The 11,307-nt window shown below is 33.6% G+C and overlaps 2 protein-coding genes across 2 annotated transcripts; both read left to right on the plus strand.

The window, feature by feature from the left end:
• Window positions 1–378: 378 nt before the first annotated feature.
• On the plus strand, window positions 379–1,500 carry LOC111884405 (putative GEM-like protein 8). Its single transcript, XM_023880726.3, has 2 exons — window positions 379–826; window positions 929–1,500. The coding sequence occupies exons 1-2, from the start codon at window positions 709–711 to the stop codon at window positions 1,378–1,380; spliced, it is 570 nt and encodes a 189-aa protein (XP_023736494.1). The 5' UTR covers window positions 379–708; the 3' UTR covers window positions 1,381–1,500.
• A 1,954-nt stretch (window positions 1,501–3,454) lies between these two features.
• LOC111884469 (putative GEM-like protein 8) lies at window positions 3,455–4,389 on the plus strand. Its single transcript, XM_023880794.3, has 2 exons — window positions 3,455–3,695; window positions 3,789–4,389. Exons 1-2 carry the CDS (start codon window positions 3,557–3,559, stop codon window positions 4,250–4,252), a joined length of 603 nt encoding a protein of 200 aa, XP_023736562.1. The 5' UTR covers window positions 3,455–3,556; the 3' UTR covers window positions 4,253–4,389.
• The last annotated feature ends 6,918 nt before the right edge of the window (window positions 4,390–11,307 follow it).

Raw genomic sequence — 11,307 nt, forward strand, 5'->3', positions numbered from 1 at the left:
GTAATGAATTGCAATCTTTAGTTTCATTTCCACATAATTTCTTTAATTTCTGCAAACCGAACATAATGATCATAATGCCCGATCATGCTACAACCTATAATATATATAAAGTTTGGTTAATTAAAGCTCACTATATTAGTTACTTTTACTTCATTTTTTCATCTTCGACAAAAATTAACCTTCAAGAGAGAGGATATATGTGTATTATGCATATCACGTGTTCTGTCTAGTCATTACATGACAATGTGGAGACAAGATCCTGAAAGTCTCATGACACAACTTCTTTACACCTCAATCTGGTTAAGCAAAATAAAAGATCACCTCCCCACCACTTCCATATCACTTTCCTTAGCATGGTCTTATAAACTGCATTTTCGGATATAATCGTACGACCAGATAAATAACTTTGAAAGAAACCGTCAGCATGACAGCAAAAGGTGGAGATACACGGTTAAAGCAGGCCATCAAGAAGGTAAAGTAGTGCACCAAAAAAGACTCAACTACCAACCACCTACAGTAAGGATGAGATACGAATGACTCATCTAACTAAAAGTTGTTCAAAGTTATTCGATCTAGCTTTGTATGCCTATAAATATAATGTGATCACTACTCAAAACACATTACCCACCAATTTTCAAGAAACCTGAATCGATCGGCAGAGGCAAATCATACTTTCAAGGAACCCGAATCACATCAACATACGTCAAAATGGATCATAGATTGTCAAAACATGATAATGGAGTTGCGATCAAATCAGCTAGGGGACTACTATTATCTAAACCTTACGAAAGAGAAGGAAGTTTTGCAGTCGGCATTAAAAATCATGGTAATTAACTATCTAGCACTATATATAATTACTTTAACTACAAAATGGTCTACTTCTTTCTTTCAATCGATCTTAATCTGATTATATTTTTGTAATATGCAGCGAGTTCAGGGCCCAAATTAATTGAAATAATGAAACAGAAGTTGAGTCATGGTGTCAAAATGATTCAACTCGGCAGTCAAGGTAAAATCTTCAGGAAAACCTTTGGCATCAGAGAGGAAGAGAAACTGTTACAGGCTTCCCAATGCTTCTTGTACACTACAGCAGGTGCAATTGCAGGCATCCTCTTTGTGTCTACAGAAAGGATTGCATTTTGCAGTGATAGGTCCCTTAAAACTTATTCTCCCACAGGCGAATTGCTAAAGTTCCAATATAAGGTGTCAATCCCATTAGGAAAGATAAAAGGAGTAAGAGAAAGCATGAACATGAAGAGGCTATCATATAACTATGTGGAGGTAGTGACTGTTGATGATTTCAGCTTTTGGTTTCTGGGCTTTGTGAATTATAAGAAAACATTAAGATACGTCCATCATGCAATCGGTTCGAATGCTTAAGCAATGGACGTTTTTAAGTAAATTGATGTAAATTTCAAATGTAAAGTCTTAGAGTTATGTCCACATTTTGGTGCTACAACTACTTTCTCTCATGAAAATAAAAAGATGAATGTTAATATATGATAATCTCCATGCATGTCTTGTTTTTTTGTGAGATTTTGAGCCATACATGTTAAAACTTGAAGGCTATTTGGTCTATTTAATAGAGTATATGTGCTCTATAACAATTTAAACGATTCAGCAAATTGGAAAATTTGCTTAAGTGATCCCTATCTATCCATTGAAAGTATACTTTAAAATGTGTGCATATATGGTATGGCATTCAATGTTACATGAAGAAAAGACAATTTGGAAGTCTTTAAGAGCATATAGAGTTCAATGAGAGAGTCAAATGAAGTGGTAATCATAGATATCATTCTCTATCATTGTGGGATGTCACCTTGACATTCAATGAACTTGGAGTTCAATGATAGAAAAAAGAAAGTTTTCTAATTCTTAATAACTATTTAAATACATTCCATTAAATATTGATCTTTATAGAGTTCAATGTATTGTAGAAAAAAAAATTAATAGAGTTGTATGAAATATAGAATATAATAATAATTTGACAATCTATTAAATTCAATGGAGTTCAATGTATTATATTGTCTTGTGTTGATACCATTGAGATAAAATAAAAGCTTCCCATAAGAATTAGTATATTCTACATCATGATTTCTAGAACAAAACCCTACTTTTTGGACCATAATTAGAATTTTGATGACATGGCATGGCATGCATGGTTCATTTGAGGTGCATGCTACAAACTAGAAGATATCCAAAAAGTCTTACGTCAATAACCATGAACTTGCAGTCATATCACATATGATAGCTAAATTCCCACCACTTTACACCTCAATTTCAATGAATAAAGTAAAACCCATATATCGACATTCACATATACATTTCGGCTTGGTTCACATGGTCATGTAAGTTGCATTTGACCTGTTGCAATCTCGATTATATGCTTTTTTCAAATTCTTCACGTCACCCACGAATAGATATCAGATATTTATGACAGGAATAGCCATAGATGTGATTATGGACACCACCACCACTGTGAGTTTTCCGGTTTTAAATGGGCTTTATTTGACAATTGACACCACCACTGTGATTTGGAGCAGAGGTGTGGGCCAGTATGGAGAAAATGAACTGATGAATTCCAGATCTGATAATGCAGTGGGTTCACAGGAGTTGCAGGTTTGATGCGATATATGGGTTTCGGCCCCACTGGGAGGTTGCCGGTGATGGGTTAGGGTCATGGTGGGTCCCACATCTTATGTCAAATACTCAAAAGCACACATTATATGCAAGTAAAACTATGGAACTGGATTTCATGCATCACGTCAAAAGAAAGATCAATTTCTTCATTTGATGAAGTATTATAATTTCAACAAACTTCAGCTTCATCAGTTTTGTAACCAAACAAGCCATGCAATAAAATCTTCAATTTTAATCTCGCATAAATTGGTTGGATTCTTGAACGAACATAAAGATAAATATCGTAACACTGGTATGTAGTATTAAAAATGGGTTAAAGAAAAGCTATAACTATTAATACTTTTAGTAGTGTATTTTCATATACATATCTCCATAAGATATATATGTAGTATTTAAATTGTTATGCATACCAGATGTTGTTTGACTGCTGCTTGTAGTTATGACATGGCAATGGAGAGAACAAGATCTAGATCTCCTGACCCGCGTACTCCTTTACACCTCAGTCTGATTAAGCACTCATATACATTACTTTCCTTAGCCTGGTCTTTTAATTTGCATTTCGAGTATAATCTACCTTTACTCGTCATCAATCATCATCACTAAACCTTTGCGTTTTCCCAACCGATAAATAACTTTAAAAAAACCGTCAGCATGACAGCAAAAGGTAGACATACACAGTTAAAAGCAGGCCATGATAAAGAAGCTGGTAAAGTAGTGCTCAAGAAAAAGACCCAACTACCAACCACCAGTAAAGATAAGATACGGATGACTCATCCAAATAAAAGTTGTCATCTTTATATGCCAATAAATTTCTTCTTTCAAAACACGTTACCCAACAACTTCGGCATTGAGCATCAGAAATTGTAACCATCAATACCTTCGAGTTAACCAAATCACAACAAATTTACATCGAAATATGGATCACAGATTCTCAAAACATGACGCTGGAGTTGAGATCAAATCAACTAAGGGATCATTACTATTATCTAAACCTTATGATCCCTGTCACTCAATTTCTTCCACTTCTTCCAAGATCAATGGCATTGAAAGAGAAGGTATACGTAGTTTTGCACTCTGGATTAAAAATAACTTTACTTATCTTCTTTGATCAGTCGATCTTATATTGTTCATCTTTTGTTAATATGCAGCAAGTTCAAGTCCCAAGTTAATTGAAATCATGAAACAGAAGCTGAGTCATGGAGCCCAAATGATTCAACTTGGAAGTACTCCAGGTAAAATCTTTAGGAAAACCTTCGGTATCAGAGAGGAAGAGAAACTGTTACAGGCTTCCCAATGCTTCTTGTACACTACAGCAGGTGCAATTGCAGGCATCCTCTTTGTGTCTACAGAAAGGATTGCATTTTGCAGTGATAGGTCCCTTAAAACTTATTCTCCCACAGGCGAACTGCTAAAGTTCCAATATAAGGTGTCAATCCCATTAGGAAAGATAAAAGGAGTAAGAGAAAGCATGAACACGAAGAGGCGATCATATAACTATGTGGAGGTAGTGACTGTTGATGATTTCAGCTTTTGGTTTCTGGGCTTTGAAAATTATAAGAAAACATTAAGATACCTCCATCATGCAATCGGCCTCGAATGCTTAAGCAATTGATTCATGTTGAGAATTTATCTTTAATTTGATGTAAGCTTCATATGTACATTCTTATAAACAGTTATCCATATTTTGGTAGTACAACTACTTTCTGTAATGAGAAAAAGCTATATATGTTGATATACGATCTTCATGTCTCATTTAACTAATATTTTTTTGACATCTTGGGGTGCTATAAGTTTAATCTTCAAGGTTTACTGGTCTATTGTATAGATTATATGTGCTCCCAACAATTTAAGCGATTGAACAAATTGAAGAAGTTGGTTAAGTGATCATTATTTGTGGAAAGTACGCTTTAAAATGTGTATATCTTATGCAAGACTACATGTTTGGCAACGAAATGGCAATATGAAATTGATTTTGAGTAATATTATCCTTACCATCAAGAATTCGAGATCTAAAGATATTAATGGGCCGATGATTCTTGTGAGTATATATATTGAGCAAGAAACATATGGAATTGAAAGAAGTGTTTTTGATCAAACTTTGGCAATTATTATGAAGTATGAGGCCATAGAGATGATCGGAGTGAAGCCAAAGTAGAGTAAAGGTATTACCATGGAGAATATGAGATTTATTGAAATCAATTAATGTGTTTATCTTTGGTTTCATTCCATGGCTTGGAATTGGATTGCTTAAACTTTTAGATATTATTTGTGCTGAGTTGTGCAGTGTGATTCATCATTTAACCATATAGCCACCACATAGACCAAACATAGAGATTCATCATTTACACTTTGACCTTATAGTCGACGGTTCCTATATCAGATTCGACAAAATATGTCGGAGACAAATTTGTCATAGTTTCTAGTAGACCTGACAAACGTGTCGTGTCAAGACATTTAACGGGTTGAAAGGACTTGACCCTAACCGATCCGTTTAATCATGTCGTGCCAACTGGTTTATTTTCGTGTCAGTTTCGTGTCGGGTTTCGGGTTAAGGTTTAGACCTTGTAATTATGTCGTGTCATGTCGGGTTGAAATATTTTAAAGGTTGGAAATTAGGAGTTGTGGAGACAAAATGAAAAAAATGAAACATTGGAGTTATGAGATGGAATGACAAAATTTATAGTAAGTTTAGAAGGACAACTGTAAAGAGTTAAAATTGGGTAGCAAAGTGATAGATGGTGAGGATGACTAAAATTAAGTAACTTTGAAAATTTGAATATTACTTCTAATTCTTGAGTTTGGCCCACTATAAGTTTATAACATATAATATATTTATAAAAATATGGAATTTATAATAAATAATATATAATTAAAAGAGTCATATTCGAGTTGAAAATCTTGACCCTAACCCTACCCGTTTAATTATTGTGTCGTGTCGTATCAACCCGTTTACATAAACGTGTCGAAATCTCTGACCCTAACCCGCTAATTCTGTGTCGGGTTCGTGTCGGATTCTCGCGTCGTGTCATGTTTTGCCAGACCTAGTTTCTGGGCTTGGCCTTAATATTGGCCGGCTTCAAGTGTTTTGCTCCTATAAATAAATCTCTTGAATTTGTGTAACATATGTAAGCAATTCGACAATGTCAATAAAATCTTTCTCTTGTTCGTAAGTTTACTTAGCCTATCACTAGATCTAATCATGTGAGCCACATAAATACTATGTTTTGCTCTTTTGTTTGCATTATTAATTACTCTATGTATGAAGTCCTTTGTCGTTTGTCTAAGTGTTTAGAGCCTAACAATTTGTCATTTAAAAGTGCAATTATCTAGCTTGGTCTAGTTGTGTGTAGGTAGGGTTTTATTAGGCTTTTTCCTTCTTTCTTTGAATTGATTTTCTTTTCAATAAGTTTTGTGAGAGAGAAACCTCTTTATCCAAAAAAGAATCGGCAATATGAAAAACTGGAACAACGTGGTAAATCAATCTAATGAGATCAACAAGGGGACTACAAATGCCTAAACAGTAACAACCCTATTGGCCTACTTGTTCGGAATTCAATGGTACAGCAAGAAGAAACAATTTGGCAGCCAAGGCCTAATTGTCTTGGTCTGGTACCCTCCAGACAAAATAAACGCTTCCCATAAGAATTAGTTTTTCCCATAAGAAAAAATTGAATTGACTTTTTCCGAAATAAGAAGTCAAGCATTTGAAGCTATTTCTTTATTCTAATTAGTCTACAAACACAGTTATACACTAATTATACTCTATTTGGCACAACATGTTCTATTATGGGACAAAAATTGCATTAGATGATTGAATTAGCATGTGTGTCATGCATGTCTTTTGTGTATTCATGACATGGCATGCATGGTGCATTTGGGTGCTTCAAACGAAGAAGATATCCACAATTAAAGTTTTACGTCAATAACCATTAACTAGCATTTATTTATATAGGATAACAAAGCTAAATATTCCCACCGAGTTACACCACAATTAGTCAATTAATTTCGTTGAATAAAATAAATTAAGCCCATGCATATCGACATCTACATTTCAGCTTGCTTAGCAAGGTCATGTAAGTTGCATGTGATGATCAGTTGCCATGTCGATTATATATTATATGCATATCCTAAATTATGTGCGTCATGTGTGACAGAATTGTCAAGTTGACAATAAAAAGTAAATGTGTATATTAACCTTATTGAAAGAAACCCAGAAAAAACAAATACCAACCTTCTCACGTGACCTGTTGCCATATGTCATGTCGATTATTTATTTATTTATCTATACTAGGTGTAAACCCGTGTATTACACGGGTTGATTAAAAAAAATAAAATATTAAAATATAAATAACAAATATTTTTTAAAATAAAATTTTAAAATAAGTAATGACATTTAAAAATAAGAAACATATTAATTGCAATTTAGCATAATATTTATTACATTTGATAGTTTAGTTATATAACTATATGTATTATGTGACTTTTTAATTTTAAAAATTAAAAAAACCCTAGAAGTTGACATGTGGATATTATTTATTTCAAAAATACTACAAAATGACAAGTGTCAAAATTTATGAGAGATTGGCATGTGGCAAAATAGATCTTCATTTATTAGGGTAGATTATGTTGGTTTCCACTTCCCACCCACCACTCTCCTTCCATTCCCCAAATATGATATATATATATATATATATATATATATATATATATATATATATATATATATATATATATATATATATATATATATATATATATGGGCCATGACATGGATATGAAAAGATAAGATCCTAAAATTAGTCTCATATCACCCACTCCTTAATTTACACCTCATTCTGATTAAGCAAAATAAACACCAATAAACTTTTGTTCATAATCAAACCATACGTACGTAATAGAAACTAAAGAAACCCGACTCAGCATGGGGATGTCGACAGCAAAAGGTAGCTATGCACAATAAGAGGAAACTAGTGGTCTAGAAAAGACACAACGACCAATTAACTACCCGTAAGGATGCATGAGACATGGATGACTCATCCAACTAAAAGTTGTAAAATCTATTCTTTCATCTTTATATGCCTATATAAATGTCTTCCTTTAAAAATCAAAACATATTACCCATCAACTTCACCGTATTTAGCTTCAGAAGTACTAAGTAAATCATACCTTTGAGGCAACCGAATCACAACAAACATACATCAACTAGGAATCTCAGATCATTCTCAAAACATGATACTGGAGTTGCGATCAAATCAACTAATAAGGGATTACATTACTATTATCGAAACCTTATGAACCCTGTCACACATTTTCTTCCACTTCTTCCAAGAGCGCGCAATGGCACTGAAAGAGAAGGTAGTTTTACACTCTAGATAACAAACCACAAAATGCATGTTCTACTTCTTTCATTCGATCTTGTACTGTTCATCTTTGTTAATATGCAGCAAGTTCAAGTCCCAAGCTAATTGAAATTATGAAACAGAAGTTGAGTCATGGTGCCCAAATGATTCAACTAGGCAGCACTCCAGGTAAAATCTTTAGGAAAACCTTCGGTATCAGAGAGGATGAGAAACTGTTACAGGATTCCCAATGCTTTTTTTACACTACAGCAGGTACAATTACAGGCATCCTTTATGTGTCTACAGAAAGGGTTGCATTTTGCAGCGATAGGTCCCTTACAACTTATTCCACCACAGGCGAGCTGCTAAAGTTCCAATATAAGGTGTCGATCCCTTTAGGAAAAAATAAAAGGAGTAAGAGAAAGCATGAACTTAAAGAGGACATCATATAACTATGTGGAGGTGGTTTCTGGGCTTTGTCAATTATAAAAAAACATTAATATACCTCCATCATGCAATGGGCCTCGAATGCATAGTCTTTAAATTTGATGTACATTTTTCATGTAAAGTCAGTCTTAGGCTATGTTTGGCGGACTAGCTGAAAAGCTAGCTGTTAGCTGAAAAGCTAGCTGATGGCTGAAAAACTAGCTGTTAAATAAAAAGCTAGCTGATAAAAAATAATGTTTGGTAAAACTAGCTGAAAAGCTAGCTGAAATATATAAAATTACATAAAAGGACATGTAAGAATATGTGTTTCTATAATTAATTAAGGGGTGTATTTGGAAAATTTTAAAAAAGCTCCTAAAAAGCTAGTCTAAGTAGCTTTTCAAAAAGCTAGCTTATAAGCTACTTTTTGGCTTACTAAACACGACAACATAAAAAAGCTCGAAAAATAAGCTAGCTGTGGCGTGCCAAACACAGCCTTAGAGTTATTTCTAAAATTTTGCAGTAGAACCACTAATTTCTCTAACGAGTAAAAGATGCACATGTTGTTAGTGTCAAATTTTGGGTATTATAAGTTTAAATTCAAAGGACACTTTTAACAACTTACACCATTACAAAATCTCATAAATACATTCAAATCAATACTAATATCAAGTATATTTAAAAAAATTATAATAATTAATATATCATTTTTATGTTAAATCGTTTGGAGAAGCAATTAATTAGTCATTTTCATATGTAAAAGTAAGAGAAATTGACACTGTAGCACAACAAAGTTTTAGCTTTGTCCCAGATTTGCCAGGTTATTTTTTTGAGCAAGGGAACTAGATGAATCGGTTACTTTGCTTACATATTAATTAGAAAAACAAATTAAAAGAAAATTGAAGGACACGATGACAATTCCACACAATTATCAAGTTAAATGAGACGAGTGTAAATGAGAGGAACTTATGTTCAACTGTTCTTCATCGTTTTCATTAGCAGTACTCCAAAACCTCGAGCCAGAGCTAGGGTTTACAAGTTCTCCCTGGAATGAAGTGAAGTAGGAGAGCAAAAGTTATGTCAACCTCAAACCCCATGAGATATTTTCGATAGTGGAACTGAACTTTAATGAGGTGTTCATTCACCGCCATTTATCTTACACTAATGGTACGAAATTCACCTTTACAGATCATGATTTTTCTGATATGACACACTCAGAGCGTATTACTTTTCTCGAACGTTTCATGCAATTAGAATGTAAGAAGCTATACTACTGTGAGCCATGTGCTCCCCTTTTGAGTGGCCTTATGCATATCTCTAATGCAATGGAATATGCATGTTTCATTTTTGATGCATATGGAACTGATGGTTAATCCCTTTGTGTGGACCATATTGGTGATGGAATAGATGATATATTTGAGTCAGAAGGACGAGATGACGGCCATGATTCTTGTATTAGTGGTGGTGATGTTGACATAGGTATCCTTACAGATGTAACATTGGATTTTAATAAGGAAATTGTTGCTATGAATAGAACATGTAATGATGAATTCTTGATTAAATTGTGTACCTAAGAAGATGGGGAGCAGGAGGATACAAACTATGATGTAAAAGATGAGGATGAAAGTGAGCCCATAAGTCAAGTTCAAGCTATTTTAATGAGTCAAAACACTAGAAGAAACAAAAGCCCATACTTGCTATGAGATTTAAAGATCCAACTCAAGTAAAAAATGTGTTGTATAACTATGTCGTAGCCAATGGATACCAATTATGCTTTGTTAAAAATGATAGGAAAAGGTTGTTTGCACAATGTTGCAAGGGTGAGTGTATCTTCAGGTTATGGGTATCATGGATGAGTGATGAAGACAACTTACATATTAAATCTTTGAACTCAGAACATAATTATGCTATGAACTTTTAGTTAGGTTCATTGGTTTCATATTCATGGATAGGAAGTTATTATGCCAAACAAATCATACACAGACAAAAGATGAGTGTGGGAAAATTAAGATTAGAAGTTATTAGGAAGTTTGGTATTCATGTGAGTCTTTGTTAATACAGGAGGGCTAAGAAATATGCTTTGCAACTAATAGATATAAATCTTGTGGAACATTATGCAAAGTTATGGTCAAATGGAGAAGAGATTAGGAGATCAAATCTAGGTTCAACTGTCAAAATTGATATCAACATGTCAGATGAGAAGAAGTACTTTAGTACATTTTATGTTTGCTTTGATGGAGTGAAAAAAGGATGGATAGAGGGATGCAAGAGGATAATAGGACTTGATGGTTGGTTTCTGAAAGGCATTTGTAAAGGAGAATTATTATGTGCTTTTGGCAGAGATGCAAACAATCAGATTTATCCCATTGCATGGGCAATAGTATGTGTTGAGAACAAAGAGAATTGGAAGTGGTTTTTGGATAATTTGATTGATGATTTGCAATTGAATTTAAGAAATACATACATCTTAATGTCAGATCAACACAAGGTATTTAATATATTTTTTTTATTATAGTATTATGGATTATCTATGCTTTTTATTATTATATATAATCTTATAAAGGTTTGTTGTTATAGGGTTTGATAGAAGCTGTAAAAAGAGATGATGCCCTTTGCAGAGCACATACAATATGCTAGACACATCAATCAAAATTTGTAGAGAAGGTATATTGGTGCCCACTACATTACCTTGTTTTGGAGAGCTGCAAGATCAATAAATGAATAATCATTCAAAACTGCAATGAAAAAACTTGGGATGATAAATCTGATGGGTTACGAGCATTCTAACACCCCTAAGTGTACATGCAACACTAGAAAACCTTGGATCTATGTTTGTCTAAAATACATGCAAAATTTGATTTCCAAGGTTCATAATCCTATCTAGCATACATGGGGAACTTTT

This window comes from Lactuca sativa, chromosome 3, assembly GCF_002870075.4.
Source record: "Lactuca sativa cultivar Salinas chromosome 3, Lsat_Salinas_v11, whole genome shotgun sequence".
In the NCBI taxonomy this organism is placed as follows: domain Eukaryota; kingdom Viridiplantae; phylum Streptophyta; class Magnoliopsida; order Asterales; family Asteraceae; genus Lactuca; species Lactuca sativa.

Coding starts and splice junctions, on each gene's coding strand:
- LOC111884405 (XM_023880726.3), top strand. CDS start 709: ATGGATCATAGATTGTCAAAACATGATAATGGAGTTGCGATCAAATCA. Junction 827..928: donor AGTCGGCATTAAAAATCATG/GTAATTAACTAT, acceptor TGTAATATGCAG/CGAGTTCAGGGCCCAAATTA.
- LOC111884469 (XM_023880794.3), top strand. CDS start 3,557: ATGGATCACAGATTCTCAAAACATGACGCTGGAGTTGAGATCAAATCA. Junction 3,696..3,788: donor CAATGGCATTGAAAGAGAAG/GTATACGTAGTT, acceptor GTTAATATGCAG/CAAGTTCAAGTCCCAAGTTA.